The sequence below is a fragment of the Strix aluco genome, chromosome 2 (assembly GCF_031877795.1).
Source record: "Strix aluco isolate bStrAlu1 chromosome 2, bStrAlu1.hap1, whole genome shotgun sequence".
NCBI classification, from domain to species: domain Eukaryota; kingdom Metazoa; phylum Chordata; class Aves; order Strigiformes; family Strigidae; genus Strix; species Strix aluco.
This window is the reverse complement of record NC_133932.1, coordinates 39,438,057-39,458,991: the sequence shown is the minus strand read 5'-3', so window position 1 is coordinate 39,458,991 and position 20,935 is coordinate 39,438,057. Positions and strand designations below refer to the sequence as shown.

Genomic DNA, 20,935 nt, shown 5'->3' with positions numbered 1-20,935 from the left:
TTCGCCTGGGATAGAGCTATTTTTTTCTTTTTAGTAGCTAGAATAGTGCTGTGTTTTGGATTCAGTACGGGATTTGGTATGAGAAGAATGTTGACAAAACACTGATGTTTTTAGCTGTTGCTAAGAAATCAAGGACTTCTCAACTTTCTGTGTCCTGCTAACGCGCAGGTGCACAAGAAGCTGGGGGAGAGCAGAGCCAGAGCAGTGGACCCAAACTGGCCAATGGTATACTCCGTATCATACAGTGTCCTGCTCAGTGTATGGATGAGGGCTGGCCAGGAAGCTGGCTCTTGCTTCTGTGCAAAGCTAAGCAGCAATACCTGTTCTCTGCTAATGAGATCTTCTGACTTTGCCAGGAATTTCTGCTTCTAACACCTGTATCACAGTTGTGATTTTGAAGGGAAGTCAGTGACTGCAGGAGGAAGGAGCGAAGGGAAGTTAATCTGTCTGTACGTGGCAGAAGTTCTAGCAGAAAGCTTTTGTCATCTCAGCAAGGTGTAGTGGAAAGCACGTGAGCTTTACGTCCCCAAAGAGCACATATAGAAAGAACATGGCAGGACGTACAGCGGCACCAAGAGGACTGTCCTTGTCCTGTGATGGGTCACGGTGTCTTTGAATCAGCTCAGACCAACTGAGGAATTCCAGGGGCTGTCATAGAAAGCAACTAGACTCCCTTCATTGGGTGTAACTGTTGTCAAAGTAGTGAAAAGTTACTAAAATTGCTGTTCCATTTTTAAAGCAGATATATTTTAAAAATCTTTTGGAGTCAGACATTCAGCTTACTTCCTCAGAACTGGACTTGCTGTTACATTTCAATTGTATTGTGTTAGGGCACAATGTGGCGAGCACTTGTGCTTGTGAATAGTCCTGTGGACTACAGCTGGGGCTGTAAATACTACGTGAGATAAAGCATATTTGTAAACGTTTCAAGGAATTCCAAAATATCTAAGAGATGAATTTTACTTGTAATACACTGAGTGCTCAGTCTTGTTTTCTGCATCAACAAAATGAGTAAGTTCGCTTTCTTGCCACTGTTTTCAGACCAGAACACCACTTGTGCTGCAAATGCTGATCAGGCTGGATGGTATCAGTCTGCCACGCACATTACTGTTCCATTTTAAAAATTTCAATTCACTTGGTTCAAATGTGCAGCTTTTGGCCCATAATTCTATGAAGCTTCCCAAAACAAGCAGAGAGAATTTGGTCCTACCCTTCACTCAGTTTTTTGTTAAAATGCATGGTTTTCTCTGCAGTTTACCCAACTTTTATTTAAACTTCTTCAGAACCTGCACCTTCCTGCCTTTGACCAACTACTTTATTCCAGCACTTGAAGTCACCGTAACAAAGGTCTAACTTGGATTTCTTTCTTGTCAGTGGCCTTTGTACCTATGACTAATTGCAGGAAGACCCTTTAGCTTCTAAGCAGGTTCCGTATCTTCTCTACCATCATATAAACCTCTTTTAATGCTGTGCCCCAGCAAGCCCTTCTGTCATGTCTGCCTTCAGCCTTTTTTTTTCAGACCAACATCTTTTGAGTTGTTGTCACACCATGTGTTTAGCCATGTGCTTCAGTATCCATCAGAGGCTTCTCAATTTCCTTCAACCACTGGCTGAGCTGTCTTTTGCTGTGAGCTTACTCTGGCAACATTCAGATTGCTTCAGAACTTTGGGTACGACACCTCGATGGCCACACCACAGTGCACAATGGGAGGAGGGTGCAATCAGGAGATTTGGGCACCCATCTGCACATGGAAGCACAGTGCACTTCAGCAATTCCCCCAGCTGAACCACTTGGGAGAGTGCAACTTGTTTGTAACTCACGTTACACTCCCGGCGAGATACACGCCGGCCTCTGAGGGTGCAAGAAAGGCCTCCAGTCCCCACAGGGCAGCCCCCATCCGCCCCAGGCCGCTCAGTCTCCAGCGGGCCGCTGCCGCCCCTCCCCAAAGCACCACCTCCCAGCGTCCTGCGGTGAGCAGTACCGCTTTTCCCACAGCTCTGGCCCCGGCAGGGCTCTGGTCCCGGCGGCAGCCGGACACCGGCCCGGTGAAGCGGACGGAGACCTCCCGCCGCCGCCGCCAGAACCGTTCCGCTACGGCGCATGCGCGGCAACGGCACCGCATGGCGCGAGCGGGACCCGCGCGCCCGCCGGCGGGGGAGAGGAGCAGAGGCTCTCCCGCCCCGTGAGGGGCTGGCGGCGCCGCGCGCATGCGCGCCGCGCCGCGCGCCCCCCGCCCCCGAGCTCAGTAGAAGTGTTTCCGGCGCGGCGGCTGTGACGTGCACGATCGGCGCCGGGCTGTCCGGCGGGCGGGCGGGCGGTGGGAGATGGCGGAGTATCTGGCCTCCATCTTCGGAACAGAGAAGGACAAGTGAGTGGCCCATCCCCCCTTCCCGCGCCGCTCCCGCGGCTTCGGCGCCCCGGGGAGGGGAGCTCGGGGGAGGCCGGAGGCTGGTGGCGGGTTCCGCGGGGCGCGAGGACGCGCAGCGTCCGCCGGGGCGGCCTGGTCCCATCGTGGCGGTCAGCCCTCCCCCCCCCCCCCCCCCCCTTCCTCCCTCCCCCGCGGGGGGCCAGGCGCGGTTCTTCCATTCCCGCCTCAGGGGCCTCCGGCACCCCCGGGACCGGGGCGCGCGCCCGGGAGTCGTTCCCCCCCCCCTCCCCCCCCCGCCACCACTGCGCGCTGGAACGTGGCGGCGCGCGGCCGTGGGGGGAAGAGGAAGCGAGGCGCGCGCTCCCCACCCCCCCCTCCCCCCCCCCCCCGGCCCACGGCGGCCCCTCCTCCCCCTTCCCCCTCCCGCTTGAGCGCGCGTGCGCGCGCCGCCGGGGACGAGGAGGGAGGGGGCGCGCGCGCCTCTCGCCGCGTGGGGCCTGCGCGTGCCCGCGCCACCGGCCCCGCCCATGCGCTTCCCTCTCCCCCGCCGGCCGGGCCGGGTCTGCTCTCCTCGGGGACTTCCTCCTCCTCCCCCCGGTCGCCATGCGGGTGTGCCCGCGCCTCGTGGCGCGTTGCCGTCCCCCCCCCCCCCCCCCCCCCCCACCCCGCCGGCGGCGGCGCTTCTCTGGCGGCGGGCGGGAGCGGTCGGGGCCGCTGGGTGCCGAGCTTCCCGCCGCCGCCGCCTCCTGCCAGAAAGGGCCTCTCCTTCCCCCTTTTGTTCGTGTCTCTGCGCCTCGCAGCAGCCCGAGAGCTTCCGCTCTGCTGCAAGGACAGCGACTGGTTATTTCTCCCCCCTCCCCAGGGTGCGGAGGATTTCCCCGACTGCTGCATCCTGATCCTCAGGCTTCTGCCTGCAGCCTTCCACGCGTCGGGAACGCCTCTAGTTTCTCTGGTTGTTGGAAGCATACTTAGAAAACCCTCCTAACGAAAATTTGGTCACCGTCGGCCTGACCAAACCAACGTGTTTTTCCACTCGTAAAAATGAAAGGGGGCATCGATGTGCTGCTGGACTAAATTACTCTTGTCAGCCCCTGGCCGTGAGGCTTCTGTTTTCCTTCTACTTTGTAGTGCTACCTGCCGGTTCCAATTCCCTCGTCTGTCAGAAAAACAATATCCGCAGCCTCTCGAGCTCTGTTACTCTAGCGTCCTTCCTGATATTATGCATTGCAGTTTAACAGTATTAGTATATGCCAGTACAGCAGGCATGAAGTTCCTATACTGGTCTTATTTTCTATTCAAAAAGCACACAGAACTCTCCAGAAAGTGTCGAAGTTGGAGGCACTATTGGAAATTTTATAGTTAGATATCTTTTTGTTTCAGGATAGAGTTCAGAAAAGACAGTAAGTATGTTGTAATGCTAAGTATATACTTTCAAAAATGTAATGAAGAGTAAGCATGTTACAACTTTACAGTAGAATGTTTTGCTAGAGATCAGATATGCTTTAGTACTTTTATATTTCTCCCCTCCATGAGTTGATGTTGGTTACACAGGATTGTGGAAAGAATTGGTGTTAACTGTGAGCATGGGAATAATAATCTTTCTTCCAGGAGAACTCTTATATTTCACTTAGCCATATATAGCCCATAATAGTTTTGTTGCCCTTCAGAATTTTGCATTCAGTTTTCCCAGTCAAGGTAACTAAACTCCTTATGGTTTTCTTTCATCATTTCATGTGAATTACACTTACATGTGACAGTTTTATTGGCATTCCTAAACCAGCATAGTTTTGAAGGTGTCATGAGATGATAGGTAATTCAAGAAAAGCTTGTGTTTTTTAAAAAAAAAGTTAAATGCTTCCTTTAAAATTAACTACATTCATGGAAATGGCTTAATAAAATGAATTTATTTTGCTTATGTGTATTCTCTCTGTAACATGATTTTTCTGTTACCTGAATTATTTCAAATACTGTGTTGGCAGCAGTCTGAGTTACCCTTAGAGTATAACTTCAAACAGGTGGTTTCTAAAACTTAGGTAGGTGCAACTGTATCAGCCTTAAAGCAGGTTATATTGCCTAGACTAGGGGTTGCATGAACTAAGACACCGCCATCTAGCTCGTAGTGTAACTTTTCAGACTGTTTTTCACATTAGTTCCCATCCCGTCACCCACTGAAACTGATATAAAGCCAAGAATGGAGAACCAGAAGGGTAAAACAGTAGTGATTGCTTCTGTCTGTGGTGGTATCATGAATGAACTTTGGGTTTGAGTAGTGGGTGAAATCAATTAGATGACTCCCTGTAAATAAGGGGTAAAGAGGAATGAATGTGAACAGATTTGCCGTAATGCTTTCCTATACTGTTTTGATTTTTATTCTGTGTTACTTCTCCACATTGAGGTAAAGGCATTTAGGGCATATGTTTTATAGGAATTGCATATTAATGTTTTCTATTCCAATATGTAACTACTTGGTTTTTTTACTTGCAGAGTCAACTGTTCATTTTATTTCAAAATTGGAGCTTGTCGTCATGGAGACAGATGTTCTCGGTTGCACAACAAACCAACATTTAGCCAGGTTGGTTTTCCTTTTTGTTTTCTCTTTCTTGTGGAAGTATATTCTTGCTTCTTTGAAACATAGATTCTCAGATGCAAGAGAATAATTACCGAGCTCCAGATTAACTAGTTCACTTTTGGCCCCAGTTTATATGGGTTTTTGCTTTTTTGGGGGTATTCCATTTACTTCTCCCAGCATTTCTAATTATCTCCTGTCACCCTTAATGGCTGCAGGAAGCGATGCTGTTGTAAGCTTGCCTGTAGTAGAGACCAACCAGTGCTAACTTTCAGGTGAGTGTGCCTTCTCAGTGGTGTTTAGGCACTTAAACCGTCCCAGATTTTTATAATCACAAGCAATTGCAGCATGTTCCGCCTATTTCAAAGGTGTGAACTTAAGTCTTTTATGTATATAATAGAAGAAAACTAATTAATAAATAAAAACGACTTGTCTGTCGTTATATTTGCTCTCTGACCCAGGCTCTTAAGTTTTGAGAGTAACTTACATACTTCCTTTGAATGTGAAAAAATTGTTTCTTGAAAACAACTTGCCTGGTTGTTGAGGGTGTGTATGTCAGTAGACTTAACAGATTATTTAATCTTTGGCTATCCGAATATTGTTAGAGACGTGAGGTGTGACTGCATGTCTGCCAGGAAGAAAAAGAAGGTGCAGTAGGTGATAGGGTTTTTATTATTATAAGTTTTATAGTTTTCAGAAATTACATTCCTGGAGAACTATATACTTTGCCTTTCTATCACTGCTGATTATCAAGGTATACAGGTAAATAGATTTCTTTGGGAGTATTGTATATGATAAGTAGTGCCTATGGAAGTTGTTGCGTTATCAGCAGTTTTGCCTACAAAAGTAAAGTTTACATAGAAGTGGAGTCCTCTGCGAGTTCATTTTAGCTGACTTGAAGCAGAATTGATGAGCATGGTGACTGGTGTTGGTTTGGGGAGAATTAGGGAGGCAAGTACTATCCATGTGACTGGAGTTCAGAGCAGTGGTGCTCATGAAGTTAAACTTTGCAAGTCTGTGAGTGAGCAGAGGGAGTTCTAGGGGAGACTGTCTAGGTTACTGATCAGTAGGGACCGCTGCTTGTACTTCATCTACAAAACCAGTTTTCTGCTTCTGGGAATTTGATAATTTTTAATATTGTATCTCAGAAAGAATATTGTCCATTTTCAAAAGTAATCCATGTTGCTGACCTACATGGAGAGCATGCTGAAATGTGATTGGTTGTTTAGAGACCTGAATTTAGGTCATTGGCTGCTATAAAATATTTCTAAATTAGACAACTTCCACAGTAGTTGTCTTTAAGTTTTTTAAAAAAACCTCAAAACCCACAACCAAAAAAAAAACCCCACAAAACGGAACAGATGAAATTTTTATTTTTTTTTCTTTTACAAAAAAACTTTGTATGCGGCAACGGTTTCCTCTGTCAGTGCAGCCTTTAGCTTTGCTTTAGAAACTGCAGTTAGCTATGCCTACTGAAGTGGGTCAGCAGGGCATGTCAGATTCATCCAGTGATGTCTGGGACTGCTACACCTGACAGACATGCTGTATTGTAACATCTCTAACACACCTGGCAGATGTGCAGGTACAGAAATCTTTATTTGTATGCAGATTGATAATCAGCTGTGATAGAAAATAGAAGAACAGATCTCTTGGTAATGGGAAGTTACCCGCACAATATTTTTATCTTGTGTTGCTATTGCTGGTGCAGCTCCTTTGTAGAAGAGCTGTGTTAGGAAAGGTCGTGCAATACAGGGTGATCAAATTACCACCAATCAGCAGAAACACTGTAACTATATGCATGTTTCTGGCTCTCTCCGATTGTAGGCTAAAACTTTAAACCTGGGCCATGGAAGCACAAAGCTTTGGTTGGTATGACCATAGCCATTATAAAACAAGTGTGTGATTTTTAAATGTGATGTTATGGATTTTTTTTATGTGTTAAGTGGGCAGCATATGTAGGTATGACATTGCTGGTCCTGTGACTTCTTTAAGCTCTGAATTCTTACTGTGACTAATAATAATGTGTAAGCTAAAATATTTGGGGATTGCAATTCATACTAACGTTGAGCTTGTATTTTAAGTAATCAAATTTCAATTTTTGAGCTGCTTACAGTGATATGGACATTTGGAATTTTTTTGTAATATTAGTTTACTAACTTAAACATGGTTTGTTTTTTCAGACAACTTGATTTTAAGAAGAACGGTACAAATGTAAGGTTTCAAGTCTGCCTGGGCTAATTCTTCAAGTAAAAAGCAGAAGGGCTAAAAGGATGTTGTCCTTATTTGAAGGCTCGGAAACATGTGAACCTATGATGCTATTATATTATTTAAACAGAAATTCCACCAAGAAATTCCTGATGCACAAAATGAGACGTAGCTCTTCCCTAAAAACCTGACTGGTGTAACACTTTAGACTCTGTGGCATTATGTATTATATGCTGTGCACGTAACGCTTTTTTTTTCCCCCTAGACTTACAATAATGAATCTGGTCTTGAAAGCTAGGCATCTCCGTAATACCACGTAGTTTGATGTTTTAGGTTACTGGGCCTCAACTCCCATTTTGAGGATAGCTGTTGAGACAAATGCAGCTCTTTCTTGGTGGTTAATTAAAACTGTTTTCATAATATGATGGTCTGGATGCAATTTTGGAAGATATTTTGCGAATACAAAAGGAAGTCTTAAGAATAAAATATTACTTTTAGCTGTTTGCAAACAAGTTGTCTCTTTGCAATTGTCTATTATATGCACAGCAGCCAGTAGAATTCCCCTTTTTATTTTTTTTCCCCGCAGACCATCTTGATTCAAAACATCTATCGTAACCCCCAAAACAGTGCACAGACGGCTGACGGCTCACACTGTAAGTCCCACAGTTGGAGAAATTTTTTTAAAGAATGGTGTTAAAGAGCCCACTCCTAATTATGAGAAAATAATGTTGGCTTCTGAGCTGCTGACATAAAGCTGTTGCAAACAGGACAAGTGACGGAACTCTTCTTGCGCATAGATCAAGAGCTTGTCAAATGTGTGCAATTCAGAGTGCAGAATTGACTGCATAAATTGGACCTGATGCAGATTCTCTTTTGCACTGCAAAGTGAAACTTGATTACTTAGTAACACTGTGTTCCTTTTAAAGGGATAAACTGCAGACATTTCTCAAATTCTTGATTTAACAAAAAAAATAAAATAGGTATATGTGGTGGACGGTAAGTTTCCCAAAACTGTGGGTTTTCTTTCATCTTTTTTAGGAAAATGGAGATTTCATGTTATGCTGTAATTATTGTATTACTTCCTTTCCTGGGATTTTGCTACTAAGGAACCATTCAGTAAAGCCAAATTCAAACCAATTATTACACTTGTAGTTTCATAACTCTGTTTGGATAATATCTGTTACGTATCTGCCTGAAAGCATGCAAAACCACTCTAAAGTAATATTGGTGAATAAAATAAAGAAAAATACAATAATGCAGTATCATGAGATCTCTATTACTTTACAGTGTTAGGATGATTCAGAAAGGTCACGAGCTAAGTGAAAGTTCTCCTTCTTGGGAGAGAATAACCACCTCTCTTTCAGCACAGACTCGGCTAAAGCGACCCTAAAGGAAACCGGTTTCTTGTTAAAATTATTTTCCATAATATAAAGTTGTTGCGTTTTGTATTTCAGACCATTGCCCTCTTGAACATTTACCGTAACCCTCAAAACTCTTCCCAGTCTGCTGACGGTTTGCGCTGTAAGTTCATACAAGTTCCTTCACTGGTTCCCTGGGCTTGATTGTCAGAGCTCAGTGTCGACTTAAGCTGGTCTGCCATTTTAGTTTAACAGATCAAACTGACCACATTACATTAAATGTGTCCAAAACAAACACAAAAAAAAAAAGAAAAAACCCAAACTTTTTTGTCCCACTCACCTTCCTCCCTACTCCCAAAACTATGAGGGGAATCTGAATACCATCTATTAAATCAAAAAGGGTTGAAATTTTACTTCCCCTGCAAAGCAGTCTTGGTTGCACTGCTTTCTTCCCTCCGCCTTTCTCCCTGCCAGTTGCCTGCATCCTAGGTATGCTTTTCTGTATGTTTTGTGCTATCCATTAGGCTCCACTGTCTTTTGAAAGAGCAGGACAATGACAGGTTGACTTCATCCCGAACAAATTTCCTGCTCTTTAAATGTTAAGAGAACTTGAATTTGAAACTTTTCAGACTGCATGCAGAAATTTGTCCTAGGTTAATGCAGCTTCCATTTAGAGTCTACTTTGGAAGAATACACTTTGACTGACAAACGCTTCCCTTCTGGCAGCTGTCCTTTTTGGATAGGTGCATGCTTAAAATTCCTTCCACGCTTTGAAAATTCAAATTCCAAAACCAAGTTGCATATGTACCTAGGAAAAATATATCTTTAAAAGTACTTTTGAGGAGGGGAAAACATTTGGGTATGGTCATGAACTAATTTAATGACTCCTCATGAGGTAGGAATGGGCATAAGAAAACACACCTACTGTGAGACTGGCAGAAGTTAAATGACCAGGATTGTTGATCGGCGATTACTGATTATATCATTGTGATTGAATCATCAATATTACAATAAGATTTAAAAAAAAAAAAAAAAAAAATTTAGGACCAAAAAGGATCGGTGTTATTTTCTAACTAATATTTCTTGCTGAAGTGAATATTGACTGTGTGGTAATAAAGCTTTGTTTGGCTATTCCTTTTTTTTGACTGTTGGATTATAGACTAGTTCAGATTAGTTACCAGCATTTGATTAGACCTGCTTTGTGAAATCAGCCACTAACTTAAAAGTCAACACTGTCTTCTGCTTATAAAAGCAGTAACGGCCCAATTAAGTAATTTGAGGGTTTTTTGTCACACAATCAAGCTAGATATGTAATGAGCTATGTAAGTTTGTCTAGATGCTTAAACAGTTCTATTGGTTTGTAGACTTCCTTGTTGTGGACGCTTCGTAGTTAATGCTGTTTCAGTCAACCAAAATGAGCAGTTGGGTATTTCCACTCTGTCCCTAAATTCTCAATGCGCTGGTAACTAATTTGCACAGAGTTACAGCAGTTTGGTCTGTGGAGCTGTTTAGATTGTACAGCTGCAAGAGTTGAACAGATTCTCTAGCGTTCTGAATGCTGGTATCCAACTCTAGTTTGTCTTGACAAGCGGGTAGTGATTTAACAGAGCCTAACTGTACCTTCTGTGGTAGAGCTGGGGCTCTGTTACCAGTAGGTTTGCTGAAACTCCTGGCTCCCTGGATTTTTGATATTTGTCCCTACTTAAGTACTGCATGTATTTTAAATGGATAACTTGGGTAGCTATTTAATGCTTTTGTTGTTGTTGCTTAACTGTCTTCCTTTCTATTGCCGTCGTAGAGGATTAACCTTAGTTTGAACAGCAGTAGTTTTCCTGAGTATTTTAATTAGTAAATGGGCTTCTCAAGGTTCAGATACCAGTAGCCCTGGAATACAAATGTTTGTAAAGCCTGTGCAAATGTACGCTTCCCCCTTAAAAGGACATTCAGGTAGTCATTAACTGTTGCTTATGATCTCCTAATTTGACAATGGAATCTCCTTCAGTTTTTAGCAGGTGTCCATCTGGTAAAAAGTAATTATTCCCAGTGTGGCTCACAGAGCCCCTGTCTGATACCTGTGAAAAAAAAAAAAATCCTTAGGTACTAGTGAGCTGTTATCAGTGGTGTTGGCAGAACCTTGGGAATATAGTTAAGTATTAAACTAGCTAGAAATTCTGGTTTAATATTTGATGTTCCTTAATTTGCCATGTAACTGTGGGGAAGAAAAAAGTTCTTAAAAGCAAACATGTTTCAAATGCAGAAACATCGTTAGCCTAAACTATAGAACAAGTGCCTCTTAGCCTTCTTCAGGAGGTGAGCTGGGTAGAAGAAAATTAATTACAGCTCCAGAGAATATGCCTGGTTAATATTAGAGCCTTAGAAGAAAAATTTAAAGTTCATCCAAATGGTAATATTAGCCAGAAATTACTGAGCCCAAAGCATTTTTTTTCATAGCAGCCTGAAGAGAATAAGCTCAGCTTTGTTGGCTCAGTTTCTTGTTTTTCATGTTCTGTAAACTAAAACAGTAGTGTTTGTAATTTTACGCTAGAAAAATATTCTAGCCTATAAATGCAGGGTTCACTTTAAAACTGCTCCGCTTGATCTTAATAAACCACTTAACTGCTGAAGAGCTAATACATTAGGCTTTAATGTACACAGCTTAATGTAGTTTAAAATGCTGTAGACTGGAAGAAATAAATGAAATTCATTTTTGTATTCTTAATGCTTCGAAAAATCAGCCAAACTTACGTTGTTTTTTATAGCAGCAGGCAAGCAGCACTCATTTGTAAAGTCCAGCTTGGAGCATGAAAATAATCTAACCTGAATATAAGGCTGGCTTGTCTTGCACTTAGAGGTGTTCCGCAGGACTACAGAAAAATTAAGTGATATTCAAAATTAAACTAGAAAATAGCTCTCAGTTGCAAAGCATTGTGGTACCCTTCTTTGAGGGCACTGAGAAAAATGTGTCATTTCAATAACTATTTTGAGCAAATTAAAAAAAAATTCTGGACTATGTTACATTGTAAAGTCTCAAATTTTAGTGTATATGCTGGAGAGGTGGACATGTTAAAATGAAATTCTGCCTGTAGGAAGAGGAACACTAAATTGTAATCATTATTTAAAATACGCAGATGTAACAAAGCACTTGCCTTCTGTTTAGGTAAAATTGTTGGTAGATAGGGGGTGGGAATGTACATTAAATTTAAGTGATATTTCAAAGTAATTCCTTTCCCCTTTAAATTTGTGGCATACAAGTTTGGCTCTGATTAAAACTTGTTTTGATTTGATCATGTCAATGTAATGTTTTGACATATACTTTGGGGACACAAAGATCTTAACATATACTTATTTTTAATATTCCTATTAGTTAGCTCCATGCTATATGGTGTCTTTTATGCTCCAGATGGCCTCTCTAGATTGTTTTGTAGTATGATCAAAATTTCTTCCTTATTTATAGGCTCTAATCGATATGACTCTTGATTTTTACAGGTGCTGTGAGCGATGTTGAGATGCAGGAACATTATGATGAATTCTTTGAGGTATGAAAAAGATGTGAACATACATTAAAGTGTTTGTGGATTTGTCAACATAAATGAGTTAGATGGTTTTGGCGTATAGCACTATTAGATAGATTTAAGAGAAAAGTGCTTGTTTCCTCAGGTGTTTGTATAAAACTTACAACTTCCAGTGTTAAATATTTCCCGGTATAATCTTTGTTAGTGTGGTTTTAACTTTACTGTTTATAATAGACTTTGCTTAAAAATCAGCAACTTAAGTGGTAGTGTTTTGATTCCATAATCCCCTCCTTTCCTGTAAATTTAAAATACACTTAATTATTTGTATAGAAGCAAATTAAGTAAAACTATAGCATATAGCTTATAGGTAGTGGTTTTGGTGCATCTTACGTATTCTGTAAGTACTGTATGCATAATGTTTTCCATAGCTTTTTATTGTATGCTGTTAGTGCTGAACTTACAGATGTACGCAGTACAGGCCAAGCAAGTACTAATTTTAAAATCAGAAATGTAAAAAAAGGGGTTTTGTATTGCTTTTTTTTTTTTAAGGAGGGTACTTACTAACAGCTAAATGCAATACTTCTGTGCTTATAACTAATGAGCTGCACACTTTTAATTGGTGGCTTTGTGCTTAGGAGGTCTTCACAGAAATGGAAGAAAAATACGGTGAAGTTGAGGAGATGAATGTTTGTGATAACCTTGGCGATCATCTAGTTGGAAATGTATATGTAAAGGTAGGATAAAGAGATATGCTTATATGATCAATAGGGGTGGTATTTGTTGATTTATAATTTTAAAAGCTATGCTTGTAGATTTTGTGATAGTAGCTCTTCAGGATGTAAGTTCTTCAACTTTATAAAGTAGAAAGAGTGAAAATGTGAATGGAATCTGAAGGGAATGTTAAGAGACGATAAGCCTGCTTGATAGTCAAAATCTGTGTCATTTTCATAAAGATTATGGCTTTTTTACATTGTTATAAACAGTTACCACTGCTGGACTGCTTAGTTTACTGGGATTAATTTGGGATCTGTCTTCACACTGCCTTTTAAGCACTTCATTATGAGCAGAGGTTTATTTGCAACAGCTATGTTTATTTTCAACAGGTGCATTTATTTTCCAGCTTCCCAGTTGTAACCAAGTTACATTTGGCAGTAGCTGTGTGGTTTAAGGTGCAAACTGGAGCACTTAGGTTTAGCTCTTAAGTCACTGGTATCTCTTGAAGAATGAGTACAGAGTTGTCACCTGCAGAAATTTTTTATTGTGTGTACAGAGTGTTGGGGAGGTGCGAGAGTTTGTTTGAATATTTTTACTGTACATTCCCTTAACTGGAAAGTATTTTCATGCCTAAAATTCTCAGCTGTGTAGGTCATAATCAGAAATAAAAGTTGCTTTTAAAAATTTGCAAGTGGTTAGCTGTGTGAAGGAATTTCAAATTTTAGTTTTATATTCCTCGTAAAACAGGATCAGATTTTTGTAAATTCTAATTGAAATGAACGAGAGCTTTGGTTCTCATGCAGGTTTCTCTTAAATGTTTGAAAAAATCCATTATATTTGGAGCATTAGTGCTCTAGAAAGTACTCTTAAGCATTCACTTTGTTTAAAGTTGTACTAAGAAAACAATATCTACTATTGTATTTTTTTAATGCAAGCCACAAAACTTGAAAGACCAAATAGAACATAATTAAGAGAAACTATCAGTGTTTTGATTAGCTCTGAGTCCTGATTAATGAAAAGCTAGCTGTACCCTTGATTTGATGGACTGTCCCAGGAACTCTGAAGTAGTTTCTACTTTGATTACTAGTCCTAAGCCTCTGATACCACACAACTGATTTGATAGTAATCTTTGATCTACATCTGTTGCTTCTCTAACATCAGAAAATGTTAATTTTGCTTTTAGTTTCGCCGTGAAGAAGATGCGGAAAAGGCTGTGATTGACCTGAACAATCGCTGGTTTAATGGACAGCCCATTCATGCTGAGCTTTCACCTGTGACTGACTTCAGAGAGGCCTGTTGCCGTCAATATGAAATGGGGTAAAAAGTGACTTCCTGTTTGCCCGTGACAGTATCTTTGAAATGCTTGCACAGACAGGGTGGTTGCTTGGGTGTGGCTTTATGTGGAGCTTAGTGTAGGAAAAAAACCACTTAAGGTAATGTTAATGTGGAGGACCTGTGGTGAACCTCCCGACTTTTGCCGTCTTCTTAGGATTTTGATCTAGTAATGAGTCTGTGTCAGTAATTGATGCTTGCAATTTACTGGTTTCAATGTTAGAGGTAACTAACTACCTTTTAGACGGCTAGAGGTCCATTAGGGCTTAGGGCAACCAGATACAGTTTAGAGCTGGGGATTTTAACTGTCTTGAATTCTGTTTCAGAGAGTGTACACGAGGAGGTTTCTGCAACTTTATGCATTTGAAGCCCATTTCTCGAGAGTTAAGACGTGAGTTGTATGGGCGTCGTCGTAAAAAGTAAGTTTGCTTTTAAACACAATTAAAACAGGTAAATTAAGGATCAGTTGCTGAAAACTCTGAAGGCAAATCTTTAAACTTGAGTCCTCTCGTTTTTCCTAATGCAGTTCTGACACATGCCGATGAAAGGGCATCAAGTAAAGCTAGCAAGTGGCCAGTTCAGAACAAAGGAATAGGTCTTTGTTAAAAAAAACCCCAAAGTTATGGTGCTTCTTGCTCTGCGGTGCTGTGGACAGTGAAGGTTGATGTGGCGGGGTTCAAGAAGAACATTCACTGAGTTACTAGGTACATAGGGACCTACCTGTGGTTCAAATCTCCAAACTGTAAACTGTTACAGGCAGACATTATTTGGGAGAAGTATTGCTTTATGCCTCTTCTCTTTTACTTTTCTTCTAAATGTGTTTGCTGTGGCGTCTGTTAGAAGCAGGCTACTTGGCTGATGGGCATTTTGACAGGTTCAGATTGGCCGCTTCCAGCATTAGTCAGGCATATCTATAATGATATTCAGGACCCAGCCTTACTTGTTTCCAACAGTTAATGGCTCACTTTTCTAGCCTGTATTCATTCGTTAGTAACAAGCAGTCACTGTACTGAGCTCACTTCTTATTAATGCTAGCCTCACCATGTGACCCTTCTTGATAGGAATTCTCAGTAGGGCAAAGGAATAGTAATCTTGCTTAATCGCAAAAAAAAGTGATAATACTTTTTATTATATATTAAAATATTTATTAAGGTACCTTGTATAAAATACCTGCTGCTGTTACTATGATACCTGTCTTGTGGATGGTTGCCTTTGAACTGCATTCAATCTCCGTGCTTTTAAGACCTTGCTATTTAGGCTAGGCATACAAAATTGTTGAGCTTCCTTTTATATAGAGCACAATTTTGTAGGTTTCTTTCAATCATAGAAGGAGCCTTGGATTATGAACATATTTTTCATATAAATGTCTCTTAATTGGCAGTGTCTTAGAATTTGTGAGGATGTATTTAACTTTGGAAAATGTAGATTGTGTTGCTTAGGTACATGTATTTATGCCTAAACACTTTCCTAAAATATCCCAATTAATATTAATTTAAACATAAAAGTAAGCTTTTAACATGTGTGATTTATGAAAAAGACTAAGTATGCTCTTGTATTAGCTTTCTGGCCACTTCTATGAATCTGAGTATCTCAGACTTAGTAATGCTGTGAAAAGGTATCAACTTTTATTGCAAGAAAGATCAGACTTGTGTGTTAGGCTTTGGAATATGATTGTTTTACCCATAGCCTAGTTTCGGTCTGTGGTAAAACAAATAAAATAGCTGAATCCTCCATCCAGTTTTGTCTTTATTGGCCCTATTTAAATTCTTTGTGTAGCTAAAGCTGTCACGGGTTAGCAGTAAGGCTTGATACACAAAAAAAAAAAAATCAGTTCTTTTGTCAGTGGGGTTTCACAGGTATATTGTATAAACCGGACTGACCTGAAGGTAGTTCTACACAGTATGAAATACATCAAAGTTTTTTGAGCAGAAAAAAGGAGGGTAAACCAGAACTTTTGAATAATAGGCTAATTTAGTAATTCTGGACAGCTCAGGGGTATGCAAGAGTTATGTATGTGTCTGTCATAGTGAAATCTGTCACCGCACACACTCCCACCCCAAAACATCTCACCATGGAACAATATTCTGCAAACTTAAGACATTTGTAGCACTTGTTTCCCTGAGCTTTTTAGTTCTGCTGTAATTTCTACATCTATTTAAAACTGTACTATTTACCTATTTTATAAAATTGACTTTTCTAAAATGCTTAAAAACATTCAAATCACTCTTTTCTTTGACAAGTGCCATGTCAGCTATAAATCCATAGTAGCTGTGTTAGCAGTATATTCTGGGTGGTTTTAGCTTTCTTCCTGAACTTAAGTTATCAACCACAGAGACAGGGAAGATTATTTGCAAATGCTGATGGCTTCTGGAAGGGTGGGGGGCAGGAAAAAAAAAGGGGGGGGGGGGGGGGATAACAGAGTTGTAATTGCTAATTAATGCAGTTGATTTAATAGGAGTGGACTTACAGCTGTAGGCTTTTGCTGTGTCTTGCTAAGAGCTATTCATAACTGCAAAAGCAGGTGTCCCCTTCTCTTGCTGCTTTAACAGCTGTGTTGACAGTGCATTTGGTTCCTCCACATGCCTTTGCTAGAGTTTTGCACATCCACTGCAATGGTGACTGGCAGTGAACAGTTGAGTCTCTTAACAGTACGTGTTGACTCTTCAGTATTATGTTTGTTCAGTTTGTAAATATGTGGCTTCCCAGCCTGAGTGCCAGTTTACCGATTCTTCTAATGCCACACTGTCTCTCTTCTCGCTTGTTACCTACATCCTTAAGTGTTCCACTGTGTGGTACGACAAGTAAATTCCTGAACGTGATGAAACAATAAAATGTTCAAACTTTCTTTGAAGGCATAGATCCAGGTCGAGGTCCCGTGAACGTCGGTCTAGATCCAGAGATCGTGGTCGTGGAGGTGGTGGTGGAGGAGGAGGAGGACGTGAACGTGATAGGAGGCGGTCAAGAGATCGTGAAAGATCTGGTCGATTCTGAGCCATGCCATTTTTACTGTATGTCTGCTAGAAAGTGTTGTAGTTTGACCAAACAAGTTCATAATGAGATTTTTTTTAAAGATGGGCTTCTGAATAAAAAATTTGTAGTGATACAGTATTCTTTGTGTAACTTGTTTCTTGTGGGGGGAGTCTTTTTAACTGTCATTCCTCTATCTTGACAAATACCTGGATTAACTATGCCTGAGGGAAAGGTGGTAAATGTATTGGAGGAGCGCCAGTTTTGGTTTTGTTTTTTTTTTTATTCGGGTATAATTTGAACTGTTGATGAAAATGTGTGTGTATATAATATAAAATATTATATACATAGTAAAAATAATATACTGCTTAAGAAACAGTTACTCACATAAGTTTCCCTTTTCTGCTATGCTGTCTGCTTATTTAGGTTAGTTTAGGCACATTAAAAGGAAGGCTGTGCAAAATGCATTTATTTACCAAGTAGAAACGCTTAGTTACAAAAATGTATGTTTGTTTGTTACCAGAAGTCTGTGCTCTGTCTATCAATGTGACTGTGGCATTTACAATAAATCCAATTTCTTGGTGTAAAATCTAAAGCCTATTTTCTAAGCACTCTGGAGTAGTTGAGTTGCTACTCCTGGCTGTGCCAGAGTTCACAGTTCAGGTTTTTTTATGACTCTTGACTAAATTCCTTGTCTTTGGCTGGAAAGTTTCCTAGTGCAGTGTGAAAAAAAGTAATACTTTTATTGGAATGATTCATAATAGGCAGGTGAGGTTTTTTAAGAAAAATTCATGCTCCATGCAACATGATACATAGGATCTATTGAAGGAAATGCTAGGTCCTAAATACAAGGACCAAATTTCTTAACAGACTGATTTTTTTTTTTCACTCTATGTTCTCTTACCCGTCATTTAATGAAAAGCATTTTGTTAGCGTTCAAAGTCATAGGAAACTAATTGGATGCTAGTGGAAAATTTTTTTTTTCCACCTTTACTCACTTTCTGATGGTCTGAAATGCAATAAAAGCTAATGGATAGATGGCAGTTTCTTCACAAATAAGACATCTTTCTGTCTGAATTTTAACTGAATTGCCCAATAGCTATATATTGGAGGTTGTGTATCTCTTAAGGAGTTAAAGCTCTAAGTGAAATGTTGCTGGAACATCTTGAGAGACAATTTGTACAATGGCTGACTTGCAGTTTAGCTTCATGTCTGCTTTTATTCAAAGTGTAATGTACTAAGAAATTTTGGTCAGTGGTCACATTTCTGCAAGGTACAACTTTATGTACATGAAGCTATGTAATACAATACAGCTTTCCAATGGGGGAGAGAATTTACTAGTGCTTTTTTAGTTCCAAGTCAGATAACTTGCTTAATGATAAATCTGCTCCCTGATTTAAAAAAAAAAAAAAGAAATAGAAAGGATACAGAAGTGTCACATAGCCAGATTAACAAACCAGCTCTTCTCTGCCCCCAAAATAAGTATAAAACCATTTTGCTCACTGGAACTTGGAGTTGGCAAACAAAATAATATTGAAAAATGAGCTTTTCTGAATTAGTCTGCTTTGCCTCTTACAACTAAATTCTTGTACCAATTCAATTTGAATTTTGTTTGCACTGGATGGCTTGGCCAACCAGATTATGGAACTTTGCCAGTAAGCTTTTTAAAGAAATGTATCACTCTATGTGAAGATGGCTTTACTGCTTATGTTTCGTTGCAAGTACATAAATGAAATTTATGCTTTCTTTCACTGGAAGAAATTGAGCAGTGCCTGGCAATAAATGGCTGAACTGAAACATGTGGTATTTCTGCTAGGCATTAGGAATTTAACATTGATAATTTAGTTCTTGCAGTTTACAGGATATTGATACAGTTCCATTTCCTCTTCAGTGAGATTTAGGATTATTAGTGAGATAACTTAAAAGTCAAGCTCAAAAAGGTGAGGATAGTCTTTCTGTTTTTTTAAATAGTACCTAGTATAATGTGGATACTATTTAAAAAGGTTTAAGATCGTTTTTACACAGATTAATGACACAAGCTGGTTTGCTCTATAAACAAGTTTTAAACTAGTATAAATGTGTCCCTGTAACAGCTTTCATCTGTTTGTCTAATCCTGTTAAACTGCAGGTATATTTTTATGTGAAAAGATAGCAGAATGTTGATTTCTCCCTTTCCTCCAGTACTTTTTTTTTTTAAGAAAGCACTCTTGAATTCCACCAAATGCATTATTTTATGGTATAATTGCACAGCTACCCAAAAATTAACCATGTAACTGGAATATGTCATAATGGGCACTGAAAGCAATGGATTTTACTGGATACTCGAAGGAAAAAACTTGTGCACTGATCACTACCTGATCAGGTAACAATTACCTAGTGACAGCATTCAGCATGTAAATTAAGATCATGACATATCTTCAGTTAGGTTCACTTTTTAAGACTATATTACCAGTAAAATTCATCAAACATTAAATTTCAAGTCCACAGATTTGGTTAAACATGGTATTCAAAACTATTGGTTTACCAATACAAACCAAGTGAAAATCCGACCTTCCCCTTCTATTGTTGCTCATAATGTCTTAAAAGTAAATTTTTTTCCCCTTCTTCCCAAAGGTACCTACTTCTCTCAAATATTTCATTGTTGACTCTTCTGTTAAACAGTGGATCTTAATTTATGGAATTGCTTTACCTCAAATAAGTGACAGCATACAGTATTTTCTGAAGTCTGAGTCAATTAGGTTGAAACTGTTAATCCCAAGTGGCTTCCTCTTCTTTGTATTTGGCTCTTATTCTGTGAAAATGCTGCTTGTCCATGAATATGATGTATGTTGAGACTGTAAAACCAAATGGAGAAAACTTGTTCAAAATAAAGCCTTTTTTTATAAGAATCTGACAAAAATTATCCCTTTCCTTTAGATGGAATGCTGATCTTTAAATGACTAATGAGGACATAGACTACAAGTTTCAAATTTTTGGCTCTTGAGCTATTTTTTGAGTGATTCTTTGTCTTTTGTTTTTTAGAGCTGGTGGAGCATGTCTTGAACTAAAAAAAAAAAGCAAACAACAAACCTCTTTTTACTTGATAAAATTGAAATATCAAGAGAGTGCAACTTGGGGTTGGGAATTGGGTAAGGGTTCTGGTTGAGAGGTCCTGCAAGCTTCTGTAGCGGTGGTCTGTAGAGAACAAGAAGGCTCGTTTTTGATAGAAGGAGCATGTTTAATTAAATGAGTTAACTGAAAGGGGTCATGGCTTTTTAAAGATGATTCTTCCTAGCACTGCAAAACTTTGGGTGTAAACGACTGTGTCCATTGCTGCTATTTTACATCAGCACCTTAAACTGAGTATACTGCCTTTAATGTATTAGAAATGAAACTGCTTTCATAGCAGTTGAGGGAGGGGGTTTAATTCACTCTGTTCTCCAGATGCTTGTAACTGCTGCTACTGCTGCACTGATGACTGCCCCAAAAAACTGTCATGTTCAGGAAAAGTCAGAGCTAAAAAATGCAGCTGGTAAAGAAGTAATGCCTAATAGGTAAGGATGTCAGAAGAGAATGTTTGTAGCTGTATTAATTTGCCATTTATTGCAAGGATGAAGCTGAGCTGTATTACTCCAGAGCACAATTTTACCTTGGAGTGCATGAATTTCAATTTGGAAAAAAATCAGAATTGCAGCCAAATGTTTATAGAATAAATCAATGTATCTTCATGTTGGATTGATACATGATGCATTCTAAAACTGCACAAGTATTTCTCAATTCATCTGATTAGCCAAGGTTACTTTTTTTACAAATGTCTCAATTCTTTCTTTTCGCAATATTCAATTTGTTAGATCTACACATGTGGAAAATGGAGCATGCCTCCTGATCTATGTGGACAATCCTTCCTTGTCAGCAAGGCACTTACCAGTCATA

General features: G+C 40.0%; 1 protein-coding gene across 6 annotated transcripts; it reads left to right on the top strand.

Moving 5' to 3' along the window:
* Positions 1 to 2,226: 2,226 nt before the first annotated feature.
* Positions 2,227 to 19,911, top strand: U2AF1 (U2 small nuclear RNA auxiliary factor 1). 6 transcript variants are annotated; one of them, XM_074814458.1, is made up of 10 exons: positions 2,266 to 2,369; positions 4,854 to 4,941; positions 5,154 to 5,210; positions 7,116 to 7,146; positions 7,727 to 7,793; positions 11,985 to 12,034; positions 12,646 to 12,744; positions 13,908 to 14,041; positions 14,383 to 14,475; positions 16,909 to 19,911. In XM_074814458.1, exons 2-10 carry the CDS (start codon positions 4,895 to 4,897, stop codon positions 17,045 to 17,047), a joined length of 717 nt encoding a protein of 238 aa, XP_074670559.1. In that variant the 5' UTR covers positions 2,266 to 2,369; positions 4,854 to 4,894; the 3' UTR covers positions 17,048 to 19,911. The 6 variants fall into 6 exon arrangements, with proteins under 6 accessions (XP_074670561.1, XP_074670560.1, XP_074670559.1 ...); XM_074814460.1 differs by lacking the exons at positions 5,154 to 5,210; positions 7,116 to 7,146 and having other exon boundaries at positions 2,227 to 2,369; XM_074814459.1 differs by lacking the exons at positions 5,154 to 5,210; positions 7,116 to 7,146; positions 7,727 to 7,793 and adding an exon at positions 8,595 to 8,661 and having other exon boundaries at positions 2,235 to 2,369.
* The last annotated feature ends 1,024 nt before the right edge of the window (positions 19,912 to 20,935 follow it).

Excerpts from the sequence above, each read along its gene's own strand:
- U2AF1 (XM_074814458.1), top strand. The coding sequence starts at position 4,895 with ATGGAGACAGATGTTCTCGGTTGCACAACAAACCAACATTTAGCCAG. Across the intron at positions 5,211-7,115 it reads CAACCAGTGCTAACTTTCAG|ACAACTTGATTTTAAGAAGA; the intron begins GTGAGTGTGCCT and ends TTGTTTTTTCAG. Across the intron at positions 7,794-11,984 it reads GACGGCTGACGGCTCACACT|GTGCTGTGAGCGATGTTGAG; the intron begins GTAAGTCCCACA and ends TGATTTTTACAG.